The 24,528-nt window shown below is 50.2% G+C and overlaps 1 protein-coding gene across 1 annotated transcript in view; it reads right to left on the bottom strand.

Moving 5' to 3' along the window:
* LOC146834645 (calcium-activated chloride channel regulator 1-like) overlaps positions 1–24,528 on the bottom strand; it is a 537,414-nt gene that overhangs the window by 155,962 nt on the left and 356,924 nt on the right. Inside the window, exon 9 of the mRNA XM_085602116.1 lies at positions 14,979–15,085. Within this exon, the coding sequence (XP_085458242.1) occupies positions 14,979–15,085 (107 nt within the window). The remainder of the gene's footprint in view (positions 1–14,978; positions 15,086–24,528) is intronic.

Below are 24,528 nucleotides of genomic sequence, written 5' to 3'. Positions count from 1 at the left end.
TCGCCTCTGCCCCCCCTTCCCCTGTTTATAAGGTGCCAGTTGAGGTGGTGGGTGAATCTGCCTTGGAGCCCTTCCTAGGTGTACCCATGGCATGCACCACCTCCTTGGTGGGCATAAAAACTGTATGCTTCTCTTTGCAAGATACTTTAGGGACAGGAGAGTCCTTGGATGGGGATGCCTCTGGGGCTTGTGTGCCTGAGGTCTGCTGCTTTGCTTTTTGTTCCCTGGTGTCGCCTGACGGGCTTTTCTCTCTGTGCTCTGAGGTGTCTTTGGTCTTCGGTGGGGATGGTGTCTGCGCCTGGGACCGCTTGGGTTGCTGCTGCTGTGTGCTTCGTGTGCCGCATCGTGACTTTGATGTATGTGGACCGTGTTCGCTATCGTCAGACGTGGCCACTGCCAGGGGGGTGGACAAAGGGACCGGAGCTGGACTGTGAGTATGTGCCTGTTGAAGGGCAGACATCACTGTGGAGGACAACGCCTGGACAGTCCGGTGCAACCCACCCACGTCTGAATGTATGCCCTCAATGAAAGCAACCACCTGTGCCAATTTTTTATCGTGGTCAATGAAGGTATTGAGGGGAGCTGTCTGGCCTACACAAAGCTGGCGCAAAAGGTCAACAGACTCAGCACTGATGGCAGCAGGGGGAACAGGGGCAGGGGCAACTGTGTCAGGGGTGAAGGACACTCTTCCCCTCTTACTGAGGTGGACACGGGCAGCACCTGAGGAAGTGGCTGGGAGGGTGGGCACTGGCCGCTGTGTGGTGGAAGACGATGCAGAGTCCCCGTTCTCTGTGCCCACCAACATGGATGTATCCAGCTGTCATCAGATGATCTGGTACTTTGCGTCTCAGGCTGGGATTCCTCCAGCAGACTCCTGTCCCCCTCTGAGGCGCTGGTGACGTCTGTGTCACTGAGCTCCTGTGCAGCTGTTGTGCTAGTTTCACCCCCGCTGGTGTCCGTCTCCTGTCCCTCCGTGACCACAGGAGATGCTGCATGAGAGAGAGAGATGAAGGGTCAGGTCAGTGGCAGAAACAAAACAAACATATGCAAGGCAATGCATAACAAAAGATGACTAAATCTGCATGTTGCACACCATCCTGTGCAATCACATCATGCCAACTCACTATATAGACTCAAACAGTGCGTGGAAACTGGAAATTCAGGCATGAGTGAGCCATGTGATGACTGCACAGCACAACACCCTGCTTGTGGCTCTGTTCAACCAGACACACAAGTAGCTCTGAGCACAACTAGGGACATGATGGGGGAACACTACTTGTTGTCACTTACAGATCGGGATGGAACAGGAGGGGACAACACAGACACAGACCACAACATGACAGTCCACAATGGTCATTAGCCCATGACACCCACCATGTCGCACTTCAGGCGCCCAAAGGCTAGTGCACATTGTTGTCAGATGTCTAGGCCTCCCCAATCTGGGTGCATGCAATGGACGCATTGATTTTTTTTCTTTTTTTTTTGATGGTAAATAAATTGTGGAATTTATTGCTTAATTATATAGTTACGTTATGTGCACATAGCTTTATGGTAAAAGGAAAACAGCATAAAACGTAAATACATTGTATACAGAAAAAGGTGAAGACAAGCTTCTCACATATGACAATACCTGCAAATAAAGAGAGTGAAACTGTACCTAGAGAGCAGTGGACGCATTGATGAAGGCACAGTCAGATCGGGCACACTGCTGTTCCCTCTCATGGGATTCCCAAGACTACCCCAATGCAGAAGAAACCTGAAGAGCACATCTCAGAATGCAATGGGAATGCACAGCATTCAAATCACCTTTGTAAGTACAGGTATGGCAAGTGCATGACACTGGCACCCAGCCCAGCAGCCACTTACATGCCACTACATCACACTACCAACATCACATAGGCCAGCGCTGGCACATGCTCTGTACACATGCAGCCACTCCCAGCCAAAGTCACCCTCCCAAATGCTCACCCCTGGCTTGCTGCTGATGCTCCTTCAACCGTGCATCCAGCTCAGGCAGTGTCACCACCAAGATGCGCCCCATTAGTGGTGTCATGCTGCACCGTGCCAAATGCCCAGTGCGAGGAAGCAGCCCCAAGGTCATCTCCGCCACGTTCTTTGCCAGCCGGCTGATGTCGTCCCACCTCTTGTGGCAGTGGGTGCGCCGTCGGGTTGAGACCCCCAGAGCTCGAACCTTCACTGCAATGGCCCTCAACACGGCCTTACGCTGGTGTACCTTGAGCTGCAGGCATGGGAGACAAGAGGGGGAAATGATCAGTGACACAGTGTGATGTCCCGACATCTCTCAGTATAGCAGCAAGATATAAACTCATCACATATCCAACGATATGTCCATCAGAGACTAGAGTACATCTCACATGGTACCTCTGCATGGGAAAAGCTGATGTAAATGCATGCAGGTGTGAGGGGGAACACAGTCCCTGCACATTTCACACACATGCAGGATACCAGCACTGAAACACCTATGTGGCCTGCCTACATCTCCAGTCCATTGTTGGGTTGAGCAATCTATACATCACATATCAACCTGTGTTTGGGGGTGACCCATTGTGTCCAAGACTGTGCAGCCCTCAATGTCCCTGCCCTGTGAATAGATAACTGTGTCATGGATGTCAGATTGAGGGACATGATCTCACAAATCCAAAATGCCCTTCACAAGGCCGGTTGTGTGCAATCTACAGTGCTGAGATGGCCCATAGCTGGAGTGCAATGTGAAAAGACTGATGTCATACTCTGTAAGTGAAGTGATGTGTCCTTGTCTTTGTAGGCGGGGACTTTGCTGCCCAGCTGGGCTCACACTGAGATGAACTACAGGGGCACACACAGCCATCCAGCCAAGTAATCACTGTCCTGACTACAGCATGAACAACCTTCTGTGTCACTGTATGGCTGACAACACAACACAGGTCACTCATACATACATGTGCAGGGAGGCAAACCTGTGGCATTGGGAACACACACCCTACCCTACCACTGTTGAAGACTTACCATGACATTTGGGGCACCATATAGCCTTGGGTACTGTGTGAACACCTTGTCCACCAGGACCTCCAGCTCCTCACTGGTGAAGGGACTGGCACGGATCTTCTCTGTCCTTGCCATCACTGTGGACATGAGACAACAGCGGTGGAATTGGGTGGTGAGGGGTCTCAGCCAGCAGTCCCTGGAGGCAGCAGCAGGTGAGGGGTTTCAGGCAGCAGTCCCTGGAGGCAGCAGAAGGTGAGGGGTCTCAGGCAGCAGTTCCTGGAGGCAGCAGCAGGTCTCAGCCAGCAGTCCCTGGAGGCAGCAGCAGGTGAGGGGTCTCAGGCAGCAGTCCCTGGAGGCAGCAGCAGGTGAGGGGTCTCTGGTAGCAGTCCCTGGAGGCAGCAGTAGGTGAGGAGTCTCTGACAGCAGTCCCTGGAGGCAGCAGCAGGTGAGAGGTCTCTGGCAGCAGGTTCTGGGAGCAGTGGAAATGTGAGGCTTACTTCCACACACATATATAGCCCCCCTGGGGTCGTTTCAAAGGTGCCAAGCTGCAGCAGTTGGTGGTCCAGGTCTGCCTCTCTTTCAAATGCATCCAATCACCGCCTGCCGCGATCTTCAAAATTGCATCATGCCACCGCTATTGAGCTTCCCATTGTCTCTAGGGCAAGCTCCATGGCGGTGACACACCGCAGGGGCCCTGTGTGCGCTACCACGATTTTTGCGGCAGGGCATGCCAACCGCCATTTCCCCATGTCTCCATGCCTATCACTACCGCACATGTGTGAATGTGGGTGCTGGTGACACACTGCCGGGGCCAGGCGGTAACTACCGCGATATGGGTGCCATACATTGACACGAGGCACCGCCATTCAGGCGGCAGAGCATGATAACTGCCATTTTCCCATGTCTCCATGCCTATCACTACTGCACATGTGTAAATGGGGGTGCTGGTGACACATCGCCGGGGCCAGGCGGTAGCTACCGCGATATGGGTGCCATCCTATGGCAATAGCCATCTGGCAAACATCAACAGTACACAGTACCCACATGGTCAATGGCACATCATTGTGCACACGATGCCTATGCTCCATTTACTCCACTGGTGGCTACACATGCGATGTTTGTGTGTTGTGATTTCATAGATTGGCCTATACTCACTCACATGTCACTTATGGATTTAATGGTTGTGTAGGCAGAACAGTGTCGTTTTGGACTCTACAATGTGGACACATGTCAATGTGTTGAGCTGCAGTGACAATCACAGCGATGCTCGTCTCAATGAATGATGATCTATTTTGCATTGCTCTCATGTCTGCTCATGCACACATTTGTCATTCCTGCGCCGACTGTGGTCATTGTGTGGTGGATGTGTGCCAGGTTGAAATGACGCATTAAGGTGTGACAGGTACAGCAGCGCGGTATGAGACAGTGGGGTTGATTTGTTACACATATGCTGGATGCTATACACCCAGGCGTTCCCATGTGAAATGTGGCCATCTCCCTATGTGCATTCACATTGACCAAGGTGGTGTTTGAGGTACTTGTCTTGTGTAAGTTGACAGGTGTGCCCTTTGTTTAGCTGAAGGTGTCCCACATGTAAGCTGGTCTGTTACACAATATTGATGTCAGTCATTGTCGCCGTTGTGTCATCCAGAACGTGATATGCTGTGCACATCTCATAATGTATTGCATTGACATGTATCCACTATCATCTCAAATAGGAGGAGGCCAAATTTGATTTGTCACTTGACAGTGCTGGAGGACATGGAGGATGTGGCAATCATACGGAAATGCCGTCTGGATAGAGCCACCCTGAAAACTCTTTGTGATCTGTTGGAGGCCCACCTGCAGCCTCGCCGGACATATCCAACAGCTTTCACCCCTACTTATAAGGTGATGGCGGCCCTGCATTTTTATGCCACTGGATCGTTCCAAGAGACAGTGGCCAGCGCTGTTGGGATGTCACAACCGATGTTCAGCACTGGTGCTGCATGATATACTTTCCGCCATGATGATATACAAGGACAGATACATCCATTTCCTCAGGGATGCTGAATTGCCAGCTGTGAAGGGAGACTTCTATCCCCTTGGACACATCCCCAATGTTGTTGGTGCCGATGATTGCACCCATGTCGGTCTTGTGCCACCACAGGCAATTGAACACATTTACAGGAATCGGAAGCATTACCACTCCACAAATGTGCAGGTGGTGTGCCTGGCAGATATGATCTTCTCCCACGTGTGTGCCGAATTCCCAGGCTCGGCCCATGACTCCTACATCCTGCGGAACAGCATTGTGCCCCAGTTGATGGCTAATCTGCTTCCCGAGCGTGCATGGATTGTGGGTGAGTATGCCTAGTCGTATGGCGTGCTGGGTGTGTGACCTGCTGCCCTCAGCGACATTGCGATGTCTATTTGTGTTTGTCATACATAGGTGACTCTGCATATTCCAACTGTCCCTGGTTGCTGAGCCCACTGAGTAATCCCAGGACCCCAGCTGACGTCCGCTACAGTGAGGCACATGAGAGGACACGTTGTTTGGTGGAGCGTACTTTTGGTCTGCTCAAGTCACGTTTCCGCTGCCTGGACAAGACCAGAGGTGCACTGGCATACTCGCCCGGGAAGGTGTGTCCGATTGTAGTGGCATGCTACATGCTCCACAACCTAGCCATTCGCCAGGAGATTCCCCTGCTCCTGGATGATGGTGAGGACCCAAGGCTCCAGCCTGCAAACCAACCCGTGTTCAGTGATGAGGACAGTGGAGAGGAGGAAGGTGTTGCCTGTGTGAACAGATCATCACACGCTACTTCACTTGAAGGTGGGTGACAAAGTACAACATACCCATTTTCTGCTGATATTGCTTTTGTCGTGAAGGGGCATGTGAGAATTGTTACAGCAGCCAGTTGTAGACTCAGCGGTGGTTGGCAATGTTTCTGTTACAGATCATTTGGGAACATCTACAGGACGTGTGCATGTTTGGTTATCCTGATGGTGTGATGTCTGTGATGCCACACCCAGACCCGTGAAAGTAGTTCTGTTGTTTTCCCCTAGGTACCTTCAACTTCTCCTTGCCTTCATACAGCCCATGCTCCTGGTACTTTGTGATCATGTTGAACACTGTACATCCTGCAATAAAGATGGAGCAGATACAACAACATCTGTGTGAGGATATTTTATTTGCAATGGTGAGATGTGAGGGGGGTGTACATTTCCATTGGGGGTGTTGGTGGAGCAGTGAGTTGACAGTTATGGTAAATGAAATAATCGAGGTGGTGACCCAGTCCAACAGACAGATGCCATTCACAAGGCAGTGTGGGGAAGGACAGTCCAAAAGTCAATGCAGTGGTGAAAAGGGTTACCATCATGGCTGGCTCCGAGACTAGCGTCTGGCAGGTGCTTTGCCTCCAGATACTCCCAGGGTCTTCTTAGGATGGCCCCTAAGTCGTTTGGCAGGGGGGGCCTGCTGAAGGGCTTGTGGCGTCTGAGGACTCACCCCTCTCTGTGGGCGCAGGGGAAGATAGTGAACTGTCATCCTGCGGCCCACCAGAGGGAGGTGGAGGTGTTGTTTGTGGTGCAGGCCTGTCCCTCTGTACCGCCACTTGCTGACCCAAGAGGTCCACGATTTGTCCCATGCGGGTGTCGATAGACCTCATCAGCAGGATGAGCTCGTGCAACAGTTCGTCAGATCGGCCCGTTCGTCCCTGGGCCTGTTCGTGTGCGCCAAGGACTCTGGTGATGTGTTCCAGGGATTGGGTCCCAGCCTCCTGGTGTCTGTGGGTGACCCTGCCCCTCCCACCTACCCTGCTGCCACAGACCTGTTGCCTCACCACTGTAGGCACCCGCATCCTCTCTCTGCTATCCTCCGTCAGTGGTGTGGGCTGGTCATCCTCTGGGACAGGGAGGGTGTTGCAGGCAGCACTGGTGGTGGTGGTGGTGGCCGCACAGGCCGTGACAGCAGGGGTCTACTGTGAAGTTGCTATTGCCGCAGATGTGGTGGGGGGACGATGGGGTCCTGGGACCTGTTGCTCCCTGGCACACAAGATGGGCCGGCTTCGAGTTCATCGTCCATGGAATCCTGGGAGTCAACATCCGAGAGTCCATGTACCGGGGGGGAGACTGGCTCTACAGGTTTCTGGTGTTGTCCTCTGCAGTGAGTTTGTGCTCACCTGTGGGTCAGATGGGAAATGATCATTGTAGTGCACCCGGAAAGCTTTGTGTTAAGCTGTGTGTCATTCACTTTTTGTACACTGCACAATTGACAGATCATCACATTGTTTACTATGTGCACTACTGTGCTTCCTGACATGATGCAGTGGTACATGCATTACTTGTCCATGGTGTGAGGTGTCAAGGAATACCATCTGACCTGTGCACAATTAATGATGACAGGGACCTGTTGCCATCTAGGGCCGGGCACTACATGTTTTTAATTGAGGACTCATTGTTGATTTGTCTGACCTGGCAGGCGTCACATCTGGCCATGGACTGGCCATTGTCATCTCCTGCAGACCTTTGTCCTGTCATGTGCATATCTTGATTTGTACCACCACACATGCTTTCGTTATTTTTTGAATGGTCCTTATTGCACTTGCACCATGGCGATGCACGTGTAAATAGGTGCTGTGCATGATTGTGCCCTGACTTTCTTCTACATGTGCATTGGTGTGTCAAATTTTGGTAGTTGTGACAGTTTCCTTAGCCTACTTGTGTGCACACTGTGCTTGGCAATGGGGTAGGTGTGCCTCTTTGTGCAATGAGAGGGCTGGTGTTGTCATAAGGCACCATTTAATTTGTGATGAATGGGTGGGTGCACGTACTGGCTACTTACCTGTAATGTGCCCACATTTGCGTTTGTTATGTCACACGTGTGCGTGCGTGGTGAAGGCTTACATCCTGCTCAGTGGGGTCACAGGACATTATAATATGTCTACCTACCTGTAAGTTTGTTTGGTGTACTGCAATGGCCTCCAACTGCTTATGGGTGGGGGAGTGCTCCATCCTGATGCGGTGTGGGGCAGGGTGCCTGGTGGGAGTAGTGGTACAGGCCTCCCACCCCCAAACACCCTCCCATGGAAGATGGCTACCTACCTGTAAGTTTGTTTGGTGTACTGCAATGGCTTCCAACTGCTTCTGGGAGGGGTGGGGGGAGGGCTCCATCCTGCTGAGGTGTGGGCCAGGGGGTATGGTGGGAGTAGTGGTACAGGCCTCCTACCCACACACACCCTCATTGTGAAGATGGCTACCTACCTGTAAGTTTGTTTGGTGTACTGCATTGGCTTCCAACTGCTTCTGGGTGGGGTGGAGGATGGGCTCCATCCTGCTGAGGTGGGAGGCAGGGGGCATGGTGGGAGTTGTAGTTCAGGCCTCCCACCCCCACACAGCCTCCATGGCAAGATGGCTACCTACCTGTTAGTTTGTTTGTAGTGGGACAATAGCTTCCAAATGCTTCTGGGTGGTGTGGTGTGCTACATCCTGCTGAGGTGCGGGCCAGAAGGCATGGTGGGAGTTGTAGTGTAGGCCTCCTACCCCCAAACACCCTCCCAGGGAAGATGGCTACCTACCTGTAAGTTTGTTTGGTGTACTGCAATGGCTTCCAACTGCTTTAGGGTGGGGTGGGGGGAGGGCTCCATCCTGCTGAGGTAGGGGGCAGGGGGCATGGTAGGAGTGGTAGTGTGGGCCTCCCACCCCCACACAGCCTCCATGGCAAGATGGCTACCTACCTGTTAGTTAGTTTGCAGTGGGACAATGGCTTCCAAATGCTTCTGGGTGGTTTGGAGTGCTACTTCCTGCTCAGGGGTGGGACAGGGGGCATGGTGGGAGTTGTAGTACAGGCCTCCCACCCCCAAACACCCTCCCAGGGAAGATGGCTACCTACCTGTAAGTTTGTTTGGTGTACTGCAATGGCTTCCAACTGCTTCTGGGTGGGGTGGAGGGAGGGCTCCATCCTGCTGAGGTGTGTGCCAGGGGGCATGGTGGGAGTAGTGGTACAGGCCTCCCACCCACACACACCCTCGTTGTAAAGATGGCTACCTACCTGTAAGTTTGTTTGGTGTACGGCAATGGCTTCCGAATGCTTCTGGGTCGTGTGGAGTGCTACATCCTGCTGAGGTGTGGGCCAGGGTGCCTGGTGGGAGTAGTGGTACAGGCCTCCCACCCCCAAACAATCTCCCATGGAAGATAGCTACCTACCTGTAAGTTTGTTTAGTGTACTGCAACGGCTTCCAACTGCTTCTGGGTGGGGGAGTGCTCCATCCTGCTGAGGTGTGGGCCAGGGTGCCTGGTGGGAGTAGTGGTACAGGCCTCCCACTCCCAAACACCCTCCCATGGAAGATGGCTACCTACCTATAAGTTTGTTTGGTGTACTGCAATGGCTTCCAACTGCTTCTGAGTGGGGTGGAGGGAGGGCTCCATCCTGCTGAGGTGTGGGCCAGGGGGTAGGGTGGGAGTAGTGGTACAGGCCTCCTACCCACACACACCCTCATTGTGAAGATGGCTACCTACCTGTAAGTTTGTTTGGTGTACTGCACTGGCTTCCAACTGCTTCTGGGTGGGGTGGAGGATGGGCTCCAACCTGGTGAGGTGGGAGGCAGGGGGCATGGTGGGAGTTGTAGTTCAGGCCTCCCACCCCCAAACAGCCTCCATGGCAAGATGGCTACCTACCTGTTAGTTTGTTTGTAGTGGGACAATGGCTTCCAAATGCTTCTGGGTGGTGTGGTGTGCTACATCCTGCTGAGGTGTGGGACAGAAGGCATGGTGGGAGTTGTAGTGCAGGCCTCCTACCCCCAAACACTCTCCCAGGGAAGATGGCTACCTACCTGTAAGTTTGTTTGGTGTACTGCAATGGCTTCCAACTGCTTTAGGGTGGGGTGGGGGGAGGGCTCCATCCTGCTGAGGTAGGGGGCAGGGGGCATGGTGGGAGTGGTAGTGTGGGCCTCCCACCCCCAAACAGCCTCCATGGCAAGATGGTTACCTACCTGTTAGTTAGTTTGTAGTGGGACAATGGCTTCCAAATGCTTCTGGGTGGTTTGGAGGGCTACTTCCTGCTCAGGGGTGGGACAGGGGGCATGGTGGGAGTTGTAGTACAGGCCTCCCACCCCCAAACACCCTCCCAGGGAAGATGGCTACCTACCTGTAAGTTTGTTTGGTGTACTGCAATGGCTTCCAACTGCTTTGGGGTGGGGTGGGGGGAGGGCTCCATCCTGCTGAGGTGGGGGCAGGGGCATGGTGGGAGTGGTAGTGCAGGCCTCCCACCCCCAAACAGCCTCCATGGCAAGATGTCTACCTACCTGTTAGTTTGTTTGTAGTGGGACAATGGCTTCCAAATGCTTCTGGGTGGTGTGGAGTGCTACATCCTGCTCACGGGTGAGACAGGGGGCATGGTGGGAGTTGTAGTGCAGGCCTCCCACCCTCAAACACCCTCCCAGGTAAGATGGCTTCCTACCTGTAAGTTTGTATGTAACCCTGGGCGTAGTTCGCGAAGTAGCGCTACGCGTAGCTACGCAAAGTGCACTTCGCACTACGCGAGCTACGCGTAGCACTTCGCGAACTGCGTAGTACCCTGTTCGCACTGTTCAAGATGCTGTTTTTAATGATTGCACAGTAAGGACAAGCATCCGGCACTGTGCAATCATTGAAAACTGCATCTTGCACAGTGCGAGCTGTAGTTTTCTGCCGCTCGAGTAGATTTTTACTCGAGCGGCAACTTTCTCAACGCGGACTGGTAGTTTCTCATCGTGAGCTGTCGCGAGCATACGTGACCACTCGCAATGAGAAACCTGACCTCCCCGCATTGAGAATCTCGCCGGGAGGTTTATTTTCCACGCTCGTGATCGCCAACTTGATGTTGCTGATCGCGAACGAGGAAAAAGTCTCGCCGGGATGTCATTTTGCTTGCTCGCAGTCGCCAACTTGATGTTGAGGACCGCGAGCAAGCAAAAAGTGATTGCTGCACTATGCTACACTACACGTGTTTGCACTGTGCCACGTGCAATACGCGTAGTGCGAAGTAGCGCAAACTTCGCAAACTACGCAAGCGTAGCGTAGTGCTTTGCCCAGGCTTATTTGTTTGGTGTACTGCGATGGCTTCCAACTGCTTCTGGGTGGGGTGGAGGGAGGGCTTCATCCTGCTGAGGTGTGGGCCAGGGGGCATGGTGGGAGTAGTGGTACAGGCCTCCCACCCACACACACCCTCATTGTAAAGATGGCTACCTACCTGTAAGTTTGTTTGGTGTAGGGCAATGGCTTCCGAATGCTTCTGGGTCGTGTGGAGTGCTACATCCTGCTGAGGTGTGGGCCAGGGTGCCTGGTGGGAGTAGTGGTACAGGCCTCCCACCCCCAAACAATCTCCCATGGAAGATGGCTACCTACCTGTAAGTTTGTTTAGTGTACTGCAATGGCTTCCAACTGCTTCTGGGTGGGGGAGTGCTCCATCCTGCTGAGGTGTGGGCCAGGGTGCCTGGTGGGAGTAGTTGTACAGGCCTCCCACTCCCAAACACCCTCCCATGGAAGATGGCTACCTACCTATAAGTTTGTTTGGTGTACTGCAATGGCTTCCAACTGCTTCTGAGTGGGGTGGAGGGAGGGCTCCATCCTGCTGAGGTGTGGGCCAGGGGGTAGGGTGGGAGTAGTGGTACAGGCCTCCTACCCACACACACCCTCATTGTGAAGATGGCAACCTACCTGTAAGTTTGTTTGGTGTACTGCACTGGCTTCCAACTGCTTCTGGGTGGGGTGGAGGATGGGCTCCAACCTGGTGAGGTGGGAGGCAGGGGGCATGGTGGGAGTTGTAGTTCAGGCCTCCCACCCCCAAACAGCCTCCATGGCAAGATGGCTACCTACCTGTTAGTTTGTTTGTAGTGGGACAATGGCTTCCAAATGCTTCTGGGTGGTGTGGTGTGCTACATCCTGCTGAGGTGTGGGACAGAAGGCATGGTGGGAGTTGTAGTGCAGGCCTCCTACCCCCAAACACCCTCCCAGGGAAGATGGCTACCTACCTGTAAGTTTGTTTGGTGTACTGCAATGGCTTCCAACTGCTTTAGGGTGGGGTGGGGGGAGGGCTCCATCCTGCTGAGGTAGGGGGCAGGGGGCATGGTGGGAGTGGTAGTGTGGGCCTCCCACCCCCAAACAGCCTCCATGGCAAGATGGTTACCTACCTGTTAGTTAGTTTGTAGTGGGACAATGGCTTCCAAATGCTTCTGGGTGGTTTGGAGGGCTACTTCCTGCTCAGGGGTGGGACAGGGGGCATGGTGGGAGTTGTAGTACAGGCCTCCCACCCCCAAACACCCTCCCAGGGAAGATGGCTACCTACCTGTAAGTTTGTTTGGTGTACTGCAATGGCTTCCAACTGCTTTGGGGTGGGGTGGGGGGAGGGCTCCATCCTGCTGAGGTGGGGGCAGGGGCATGGTGGGAGTGGTAGTGCAGGCCTCCCACCCCCAAACAGCCTCCATGGCAAGATGTCTACCTACCTGTTAGTTTGTTTGTAGTGGGACAATGGCTTCCAAATGCTTCTGGGTGGTGTGGAGTGCTACATCCTGCTCAGGGGTGAGATAGGGGGCATGGTGGGAGTTGTAGTGCAGGCCTCCCACCCTCAAACACCCTCCCAGGTAAGATGGCTTCCTACCTGTAAGTTTGTATGTAACCCTGGGCGTAGTTCGCGAAGTAGCGCTACGCGTAGCTACGCAAAGTGCACTTCGCACTACGCGAGCTACGCGTAGCACTTCGCGAACTGCGTAGTACCCTGTTCGCACTGTTCAAGATGCTGTTTTCAATGATTGCACAGTAAGGACAAGCATCCGGCACTGTGCAATCATTGAAAACTGCATCTTGCACAGTGCGAGCTGTAGTTTTCTGCCGCTCGAGTAGATTTTTACTCGAGCGGCAACTTTCTCAACGCGGACTGGTAGTTTCTCATCGTGAGCTGTCGCGAGCATACGTGACCACTGGCAATGAGAAACCTGACCTCCCCGCATTGAGAATCTCGCCGGGAGGTTTATTTTCCACGCTCGTGATCGCCAACTTGATGTTGCTGATCGCGAACGAGGAAAAAGTCTCGCCGGGATGTCATTTTGCTTGCTCGCAGTCGCCAACTTGATGTTGAGGACCGCGAGCAAGCAAAAAGTGATTGCTGCACTATGCTACACTACACGTGTTTGCACTGTGCCACGTGCAATACGCGTAGTGCGAAGTAGCGCAAACTTTGCAAACTACGCAAGCGTAGCGTAGTGCTTTGCCCAGGCTTATTTGTTTGGTGTACTGCGATGGCTTCCAACTGCTTCTGGGTGGGGTGGAAGGAGGGCTTCATCCTGCTGAGGTGTGGGCCAGGGGGCATGGTGGGAGTAGTGGTACAGGCCTCCCACACACATGCACCCTCATTGTGAAGATGGCTACCTACCTGTAAGTTTGATGAGGGTAATGTAATGGCTGGCACATGCTTCTGGGTGGCGTGGGTGGAGGGCTCCATCTTGCAGATGCTGTGGGACAAAGGGGCCTGGTGGGAGTTGCAGTGCTGTCTGCCTGTACACATGCCCCCATGGTAATGTTGGTAGCTACGTTTGGGGTGAATGGTAGTGGGTGAACTTTGGATCTGTGAGACATGTTTTTGTGAGTGTGTGGTGCAGATGTATGCAATTTGTCCTAGGTGGTGTAGCTTTGTAGTTGTGCGAGACAGTACATAGCAGAGTGGTGGTAGTCATTTTTTTGTACTTACTAGCCTCCACTCTCCCGGCTACTCCTGTGAGACTCTCTAGATGCAGTATGGCAAGCACCTTCTCCTCCCATGGTGTCAATGTTTTTTGTGGAATGGGAAGGCCACCACCAGTCCTCTGAGCCAGCTCATGCTTCTTGCTCCTCCTCTCCTTGCCAACCCTCTTCAGATCATGCCACTGCTTCATGATCTCCTTTTTTGATCTTGGGGTGGTCCCTACTGCATTGACCCTGTGGACTATCCTTGCCCACATTTGTGTCCTTGTGGCTAATGGTGTCTGTTGGACCAGGCTACCAAACAGCTGTGGTTCCACTTTGACTATCTCATCTACCATGACTGTCAACTCACTCTCTGTGAATCTGAGCATTTTCTATGTGGCCATGGTGTGTGGTGTGCAAAGTGGTTGTGGGTGCAGGAGTGTGAGTGGTGAGTGTGGTTGTGATGTGTATGGTGTGTGATGTGCAGGGGGTTAGTTGTGCAGGTGTGGAAGTGGTGGTGGTTCTGTGTGTGGTGTGGCTAGTGATGTTGTGTTCTTTGCCTCTCCTTTAAGCTGGGGTGTGTGTCCCTTCTCTCATGGAGTATTGCAAAGGATTGCGGTCAGGGAAGGGGCTGGTTTTATACTCAGCTATGTGGGTGTGTCCAATTGGGGTATTGCTGTCAGGTGTGTTGTCCTGGGAATTGTATTTTTTGTTTTGCCATGTGGATGTGTCTGTGGGGTGTGTTTTGTGCATTTGGGGGCCATGGATAGTTTTCTGTGTGCACTTTTTGGCCTTATTGTGGGTTTTTTGCTTTGTCCGCCATATTTTTCAGGGTTCGTCCGCAGCGGTGGCTATGCTGCAGCTCTTCCTCTGGCTCTCCCATTCATCCCATTGTTCGACCGCGGCGGTCGGAAAGAGCGGTACATACCGCAGGACTGTCAGGGATATCCTAATTTCCCGTGCGGTGTCTCAGCTGTACTTGCGGTTGGTTGGTGTTTTTCCACTGCGTATCCGACCGCCGCGGGCAGATTTTGGCCATCTCTGCCAACTACGGGCTGTTTTTCTTGGCCCCGTTCCGCCGCGGTCTGTGTTTTTGTCAGTTGATCCTAATTTGGCCGCCGGTTTTTCCACGGTGCAAGCGGGCGGTTGTTTTTCGCTTCCATGGCAGTCGGGGTGCTTTTCCGACTGCCATCCTAATGGGCCCCAATGTTTTTTTCTTTCTTGAGTAACCTCATCTATATCTAACCATAACCCAAAGTGATACCAAATTAATATTACAATCTTGAAGAGAAGAACTGATCATTTAACCAACACACCTGAATGGACTGTTGAGATATATTTCCACTTCCTGATGAAATTCCACTGAATGCATCAATTAGGCCATTGGAGTCCAGTTTATCTGAAGCAGAAAATTTCAGACCGCCTGAAATACAAAAAGGTTAATATTTTAGAAAAATAGATTGTTGCACTATAGCATATGCAGTTTTTGTCATAGGTTGACAGGGTGACTGAAAAGGGGAGAAATAAATGTCCTCATGTCCCCAGAGAAGGATTTGCACACATGCTCACTGGAGCAGCGTAATTTTGGCTTCATCCTTTTATGATGGATTAGGCCACATATATGTTTACTTACAGCCTCAGGTATTCATATATGTGATATCATTAATGAGATATAGTGTTTTTAAACAAATATAGCAAGTGCATTTACTGTGTAACCCCAACATTTATAAGCATGTGCATATTAACGTTTTCTATACAGTAACAATGAATTGCAGTTCTTATATATATCTGTATATGTGTGGTTTGAATAACATTGTTAATTCTCATGTATCCATGGTCTGTGACTGTCTATGTATCTGTAATCATGCAGTTAAAGCATGTTTTGAAATGCTTGCTATTCTAAAATTGACCAAAGGCCTTACATCTTTGGTTTTCACAATGTTTTAACCTTCAACGTAAATATTTGCTTCAGGCACAATGTTTTTCTCTCCTCTGCAGGTGCAGTTGCATGAACTAATGAATAAAGAAAGGCACATTCTGTGAACAAGATAGGGAAGCTCGAAAGGAGTACTCTTGGCAAGGACGATAAGACTAACTAATGAAGGGAGGACTACTGTCCATGCAGAATGAGGAGATGGAATCCAAGGATGTTCCGAATATGTGGATTAAAGAAGGAAGTTGTGAGGGGGCGTGGCCAACAACATTGCAGAATAGTCGCACTCTCATTTCTCTCTGGCTAATCAATCAGGCGTTTGTTAAGCGCGAATACTTACCAGTAAGGCTCTCAAGGCCCTGGGGGGGGGGGGGGGGTGGGTTAGCAGGCTCCAGTCCATCAAGGGGGGAAGTCAGAGACACTTAATCCAACAACAATCTTGCCAAATTAGGGACCTACTACAATACCTGTGGGGATCTACCGACCAGTGGCGCACTAATGAGTGGCTGTCCAGTGATATTTGGCATTGGACCCTGCTGAAAATCAGACCTAGGGGACACGATTTCGCAGCTAGCTGGAGTAACACCAAATGGCGGTGCATATCGGCTGATGATATTCCGAGCCTGATTGCTGGCATGCCGCGCAGTTGGTTCCGGGGTGTGCCCCTGCAGTGACAGAATACAGGGACAATCCTCTACAGACACTGGCCCCGCAATTTTAAATCTGCTTTCCCCATCCACAGTGGTGAGGGCCTCTAGTTGTGCTGGTGAGCTGTGTGGGCGACAGGGGTCGGGCAGCTGAGGCCTTGTGTGGCGGACAGGGCAGAGGAGTCAAGCGAGAGCGCGGACACACATAAGAGGGCAGTGCCTGGGCTGAACTGCTATTGGCCTCAGCCCGAGCCGGTGCCTGAACTCTGTCCGGTGGGGCCAAACTGTCTAGGCAGGGCTGCACAAACAACAGGGGCCACACAGCTGAGGGATGAGAGTGAAGAGGAACTCCTGGGCACAGAAGAGGCACTGGATCCCATACACGGCAGTGGCAAGTGACTGGGCTCGGGCGTGAGGCCAGCACTGAGAGAGGCCTTGGACTAGTGAACTGGCAACAAGGTACTAATAACTTGAGAGCTCTCTTCAGCTGCATATGTAGGCAAGATGAGGATCCCCCTCATGACATGCTGGGGGGTCACTGGGGGTGTCGAACTCTGTGCTGCTGACTTGTTGGATGTGGACGCCTGATGTGGTTATGTACTGTTATGTACTGAATGGGGTGGGGTCTGGGCCCCTGCAGGCAGAAGTCACGGCAAGACCCACTGTGGTTGAATGTGGAGCCTGTGAGCCAGTGGAGGGGCTTTGCGCTGTTGGCTTTTGATCTCCCTGGCTTGGAACCTAAGTGTAGTTGCTGCCGGAGGACATCAGAGGGAAACATCACATGTAATACTGAGGGCCTATGATGAGCGGAGTGGGGGGTGAGCTGAGGACTGGATGGTGACCTTAAGGACACACAGCAGTTGAGAGGCAGGACCATTGACTGATGCGGGTCATCCTGATTAACGCAGGTAGAGAGACCTCTGTCTCGCTACCCATTGCACATTAGCCTGTATGTCTGCTGATGCTGGCCTTTCCAGACTCTGGCATTCTGCCACATCACTCCCTTCAGCAGTGGCTCAGGCGGGTGTGCATGTGGAATACAGGTGAGCTTACCTGGACACTGCGGCCTAGATTGGACTGGTCGGGACATCGATCGGATATCCGCTTGCTCCCTTAGGTGGTCTGCATAGTGTGTTTTGAGGCGGGTGACAGTGCCAGGCATGTTTATTGACCCAGGCTGGTGAAATACAAAGCCCCCAGTGGCTGTGCAGAGAAGGAACTCAGTGGGGTGCTGCAGTTCGACAGAGGGACCGGAGAGCTGCACTGCCGTTCACTCCTCCCTTCCTCACAGGCCTGGTTGGCAACCTGGTCTCACTCTCCTTCCACCTTGGGCTGTCTTGCATTAGCCTGCAGAAGGCTACTGGATCCGTGCCCTGATACCAACTTATCCATTGTTCACCTAATGCTATGACAACAGACAAAGACACCAAACACCCTCGCCAAGGTAAGATGGATCACTATCCCAAAGTCATAGGCCCTCAGGTAGATGCTGAAGAGAACCTACAGACTCTGCTGAGTAATGTCACATTAATACAAGTGATCCAGTAATTGAGAGAGGTGCTGGAGGGCAGGATGGAGGGGTATGCTCGGTGGTATCTCTTTTGCTGAAAGATCTGCGCAATGTCCCGGGGTGACAGAGACTGAGACTCAACATCAGAGGTGAAGGATACAATATGGAACTTCCAAAAAGGAGTGGAAGAACTCCATAACATAAAAAAGAATATACTATGGCATTTGGAAGACAGAAAATTGAGCGTGTCGAAATAATCTCTGCATCGTTGGCTTTCCTGAGGGCGTAGAAGGTACCAATGTGCCTGTTTCCTGACAACCTGGCTGAAGTTCACACTTCCATCTGATCAATTCTCTGCATGATTTGTAATAGAATGTGCACACACAGCATTGAGTGGCAGGCTGTCCCCCTGGGGCCTCACAAAGGCCTTTCATAGCGAAGTTCCTTAACTTCCTGGACAGGGACATAATCCTCCGAGAGATACATCGCAATGGGAAGGTCAGGTTTGAAAACTCACAAATGATGGTGTTTCCTTACTATAGCCGTGAGGTCCAATCTAGCGCTGAATGTTTGACTCTGTAAAAGCAAAATTAAGAGCCCTACAATTGCAATATATTGTTGCTGTTCCCAGCAAAGCTAAAGATTCTTTACCAGGGAAAGGCCCATTATTTTCCATCACTGGAAAAAGCCTGGAAATGAATAGAGGAGAGGTCAATCTTATGGTCAAAGAAGGAATCACAAGCGGAAAGACAACTGCCTCAGATTTGAGTGTCAGACCTAAGTACAGCCAGCATCCGAGATGGAGAGAAGGCCACAGATTGTGATGAGGGGGCAAGGATACCCCTTACCCACCGAGGGGGACAGGCCAAGGAAGATGAAATCCGCAGACATGGAAGATGAACACAGTCAATCTTCCAAAAGCGTCAAGGGCCTTGTCTGAACACGGTCTTCCCCTACAAGGTCAGGAGAGGAAGAACTATCCTCAGAATCTGAAAGTCTACACCCCTCGCATCCAAAATTTCAGTATTGGAGCACAACACAGAGTCACAGCAAAAGCCTCTACAGGCACAAGTATCAGGTCCAGAGGAGTCCAACCCCTGAAAATGCACTATTAATGAAGAGGCCGTAGAAATGGACCTATGGGAAACACCGGACACCCGATGAATGATTGAGTTCGTATTGGGACTTTTTTCATTTCTCTCTTTGACTGCTGCAGTTGTTACTCATTGCTTTCTTTTTTTTCCTTTTTTTCTCTTTCTGTTGGTTCTAATGTTTTAAATGGTACACAGTTTGGACACTACGTAGTATTTGGGGGTGGGTGACAGGCCTCTCCTCTTCCAAACAGTTGTTTTTATAATGGAGCAGTTAAGTGATGCAGGAAGGTCACACACACGCACAAGGCACCAAGTGAGCTACATTAGATTTCCACACATCCTTCAGGCCATCCACAAGAATACATCATGGCTATGACAACTATTGTCCAGACCCCCAACTTTACGGTACTGACATGGAATGTCATTGGACTAGGGGATAAGATCAAGCGGGGGCTCGTAGCACAATATGTTAAATGACTACAACCAGACATAGTAATTCTTCAGGAGATGCACCTGCAAGGTATTCAGTGTTGATTTCTAGGAAAGGGAGCCTACACCATACTGGCCCATGCAGGCTACACCGCCGGGTCACGGGGAGTGGCAATATTGGTCAAAAAGTCGCCTCCCTTTCAAGTGGCACACATATGGTCAGACCCCCTGAGTTGATACATAGAGGTAAGGGGAATGTGGGGCACACATGAGGTCACCTTGTAATGCTTGTATGCACCACCCCGGCTACAGTCCCCCACCTTGCAAAGGCTGTGGACATTGTTTTAGAGACACCCTTATCCCTTTCTGTTATAGGAGGGGATTTTAATGATGTGATGTACTCACCATTTGATCAATCTGAGACTCATAGGGGGCAGTTGCACACTACCCCGCCGGCATGCTTTGTCATCACGTTGGGGCTTGCTGACATGTGGTGCCGTCAACATCTGCACGTTAGACAATACTCATATTTTTCAGAAGTCCACAGTGTATAGTCCTGAAGTGATTATATATTCATCAAGTATGCGGAATTGTGACATGCGTGGCTGGCGGAGGGGCTAGTGTGTGCTGAGTTACCATAATACGCACCATTGGAGATTGCTACAGGAAGAGTTTATTACAAAAGCAGTGTACTTCACTGAACAATAATATGCCTGATAATCTTGGTCAGTTTCGGGAGCGATGGGAGAGGGATAAGGTAGAAATGGAAGATATTGATTGGGAGGCAGCCCTTATGCATCCCAGGGAAGTAGCCTTTAAAGCCCAACTACACCTAATCCATTATAGAAATCATAAGTGATATCGATGTTCTAGGCGATGGGGGGTGGCTGAGGCTCCCACCAACCTGGGGTTGCTGGATGAGTAATTATGGGTTTGATCTGCTTGAATATACCCTGGGCTCCCTCAGGACTGAAAATGCAGGCCCTAGTATATCCTCTGGTAATAGTGGTCAATCAGTAGGAACATGAATCATTGTCAATATTGTCATCATGATGTACTGAGATGTGATGTTCCCTTTCCTTTGCCCTACTAGTCCCATGTGGAATCACTGCTGCCTATATCACAATGTATTTTGCAAATGTTCTCCACACAATGGTTGTTGCTTTTGTGATGACATTGTGTTTATGACGATCAAAAACAATAGAAAGATATTTAACAAAAACAAAAAAATGAAGGGTGTAGCAAGTTAGCTGCCAAAATATAATTGTTTGAAGATGGATGTTAATGAGACCTTTGATATGGAATTCTAAAAAAGGTACTTTCTGATTATTTTTTATAATTGAGCAACGTCTTTTATCTTGTTTTAGACTCCTTTCACACTAGAAGTGGTGCAGACCTCTTTGCGCTATTTCCGTTGTGTGACTATGATATGCAATATTCTTTAGTTGGAGAACCTCCACAGAAGTTCTGCTACGCAGACACCTTTCTACTTTATTGGATCTTGTTAGGGTTTTCTAATTTAGCATTAATTAGTGTAGGTTAGTTAAGTAGAATTAATATTCCCTCATGCATCATAGGCAGGAGGATCGAAACTATCAATCAAATTTCTTATACTTTGCACTCTAACTACTAAATTCCTCATTTGCTTTCTACTATTGAGGATGAACTTTTTGGACTGATTTGGCCTGATTTGGCTTTCCGTTGGCAATGCTGTGCTTTTATACTATGGTTTTGAGACTGTTTTATATTACTTTGCCATGAAGTTGTAAAAAATCTTTACTTAACCCGACTTATTGACTTTGAACTTTATCTTATGATAAAATGGGTTACACTGTATTTGGAAAATTAGATTGCTCCTTACTCCTTTACTCCTTTACTCCTCAGGCACTCAGGCACTCAAGAAAGTTCCATAGCAGGAGATAGGTATAGGGTACCCGACTACAGTGCATTGTCATCAACTTCAAAATCTTAGCCCCAGTCAGACAGCAGAATCCTTAAAATATGGATTTTACATTTTGCAATGTGAATCTCTGTGGTGCAAGAAATCACTGCCTTCTTTCACCTTTTCCATTGATTTAGAGGCATCCCCATTATATGAGTCTATATGTCCAAGTCATGCATCAACACAGCCCTTGGGTATTAGTAACAACTAATTCCAGTTAGGAACTGTGGCTTGACTCATGGTGATGTGCATAGCACTGCTATCCCATAGCCCAGCAGCTAACATTATCACATTACCGATGTCCCTGGTCTGCTTTACTATGGATCCTGCTCAACTGGCCCAAGCACCCCTTCTGCACCTGGCTCTTAGTTAAGTAGCATGGGATGAGCAGTCATGGTTCCTTCGGGGTGTAGTGCCGATACAGATCAGTGAACATGACTTGTAACTCAAAGTGCAAGCAGCACGAACAATAAATTAATGTCCAGTCATATATTTGTTTTTATTTAAAAAGCCGCATTTTATTTCTACTTCAACACATGCAAAGGAAGACGGCATTCAAAAGCAATAACAGAGTCCTCTTGAGGTCTGGGCTCTAGCAGTTGTCAGGTCACTCCCTCTCTCAATAACTTTAGTGCCACAGGTTCAATGTTATTTCCCATTCACTGCTGGCTACGTCCAGGGAATGTAAACAATTAGGCTGTACTTAAGTGTTCTCCCCTCTGATTCCTTTCTGAAGTTCAGTCACAAGAGTCTACAGAGCCACAGTACCAATTACAGCATGTCACCAGGGGTCACAGAAGCTCAGTTCCTGGCATACTCACTGCGGCAGTATGGAACCCCTTAGTGGTGCAGCAAAGTCTTGCTCTGGATCTGCAAAGTCGAGCTGCTCACGGTGACAACCAGCAATACCTGGCAGCCTATCTGCTGTAGGCCAGGCTACCAGCTGGTTCTAGCAATCGGGGTTGTTCTGGTAATTGCACAATAAGTCACACTTCCCTTCGCGGGTAGGGATGTTGATCTCCTTGCTTCGATGGTGTGCCAGGGAAGTCCTTTGATCCACAGACATCTTTTGGTGCAGTTTGCAGCATGTGGGACAGACCCACTGTTGTGTAGTTCCTATAAATCTATATAGGATCTGTGCATTTAGACAACGTAAACTATGGGATTGGTATCAAGACTGATTCCAGATACCACACAGGATAGGTTAGTCTGTAGACCTGCTAGCTCACAGTGCCACGATGTGTTCCTCTTCCCAAGGAGTGAATAGTTTCTGGCATCTATCGAACATGACAGCCCTGATCCCACAGAATCATGGAAACAGTACAGTACTTTTCGCCCAGTCTCTTGTGCCCACTTTGTATCAGAGAGATACACAGAATAAATGATGGGGTCGTTTTCTATAAGTATTTATTGAGCCACCGTCATTCTAGTGTAAAATGTGTGCTGTAACAATCATAAGACAGAAACAGATATATACGTTTATAAGCACCAACAGAGTAAATAGGTGGTAGAATTCTACCATAGTGCTAAACAGTAGAGTATATGCAAGCCTATATATAGTCCTACGATGCTAACCCTAACCAGATGTATTTAAGTTAACCTAGCATGCATGTGGGTGTATAGCCAAGAATCCCCCTAGGAAAGAGCCAACCCTATTACCTGGTGTGAGAGAATGAAGGACCCCTTCTTGGTCTCGAATGGACACCCCGCAAGGGATGTTAGACCACTGCGAGCTGGAGTATCTGCATGCAGGAACCTCAGCGTCTCTCGTCAGTGTGTCAGCATGGAAGTCTTTCTACTCTTCCTTGCCTAGCAAAGATGTGGTGTTTATATACCCAAAATGTATCCCCAGGGGATCTACCTTGCTGTGTCATGTCTGCCACGGATGACAATAGTGACGAACCTCATACGCAGTTATTATGCAGAGATGGTAATCCTGCTCTGATTCTGCGAATCCTTCTGTATAATAAATTAGGGATGTTTTTGGGGAAACCACACAACATTTTATGCAAATACCTAACTAGGTAAAAAGGTCGGCACAGGAACCGTTATATAGCTTGATGGCAGGGTAGATGTAGGTCAAAGGTTAGATGACTACCCAGGCCTATATTAGGGTGCATTGGAAAACATAACACCACCTTGGACATAGCAGCAGTTTTTCAGTCCCAGGCGATGGTCCAAACCCTTGTACTCAGTGTCTCCAGCGTCCCTTCCTGGCATACGGGGTCGCTGGGACAGCACTCACATGTCCGGTCACGTTGACTTTGTTTTGATGTTTACGGTGGTTCCAACTGTGGCTCACGGGGCCACCCATCTCGAGGTCATGCAGGCCTGGTGCTCTCCTCACAACACTCGCTCTTGGGCTTAGTCCACGGTGGCTCCTCCTGGCACACAGGGATTGCCAAATCAATCCAGCACATGGGCTATGGGTTGATCGGTGCAAGATCAGATTCCTCATACAGGGAGTCCTCATGATAGGGATCCCCCTGGATCTTCCTCCTTCCAATGCTATCCTCTTCCTCACAGGGTACACTAGTCTTGGCGAGCAGGCAGGCGCTGGTGCTCCATGCTCTAGGGCATAAAGACTTGGTTTTTCTGGGTGATTTCCACTCACCCAGCAGGGAGACTAGAAGGCCTCGGCCCCCAGACCTGGTGACAGGCAGAAGTCTTGCTGAGCTTCCCCTCTCACACAGCCCATCTGGCTGCTCAGCAGGTGACAAAATGTGGTATCTCAAACTCCCCTACTTATAGTTCTTTTTCCAGACACAAAATGTAATTTATTGTCTGAGACTTTGAAGTATATGTTGGAGTTCTGTTTCTTTGAAATGGACAACTTTCCTCTTTTTTCATTCTACTGAAGGATGTCCTTCTCATTATAGTTAGGTCTTTCCCTAGTATTAACCCCTGATTTTAAAACATACCGACTAGGAGCAGGAATGAAATATTAGCTCACAAGCTAGGTATTTTTAACCTATTTTTTACCCACTCCACATCACGGCACCACACATATTTTTCAAAAACTAAGTGCTCCTACATAGTCCACAAATTGTAGCACGCCTCAATCCACAGCGGATTGAGAGGACCCCAGTGATGAAGCATGCCACCTAGGGGTAACCCTGGTGGGTGAGGGGACTCTAGATAATTATGTTTCTTTCCGGAAAGAGGGGTTTTCACATATGTTCAGTGGAATCCCTGTTCTTCCTATGGTTAGGTTTCTAATTCCGGTATTCCGGATGTTGTGGAACTGCATTCAGTAAGGAGGGTGAACCTAACCTTAACCTCTACCTCCCCCCGTTTTCTGTATATCTCTG

The sequence above is a fragment of the Triturus cristatus genome, chromosome 4_2, assembly GCF_964204655.1.
Source record: "Triturus cristatus chromosome 4_2, aTriCri1.1, whole genome shotgun sequence".
In the NCBI taxonomy this organism is placed as follows: Eukaryota; Metazoa; Chordata; class Amphibia; order Caudata; family Salamandridae; genus Triturus; species Triturus cristatus.
The sequence above is the reverse complement of the archived record's forward strand: the minus strand, read 5'-3'. Positions and strand labels throughout refer to the sequence as shown.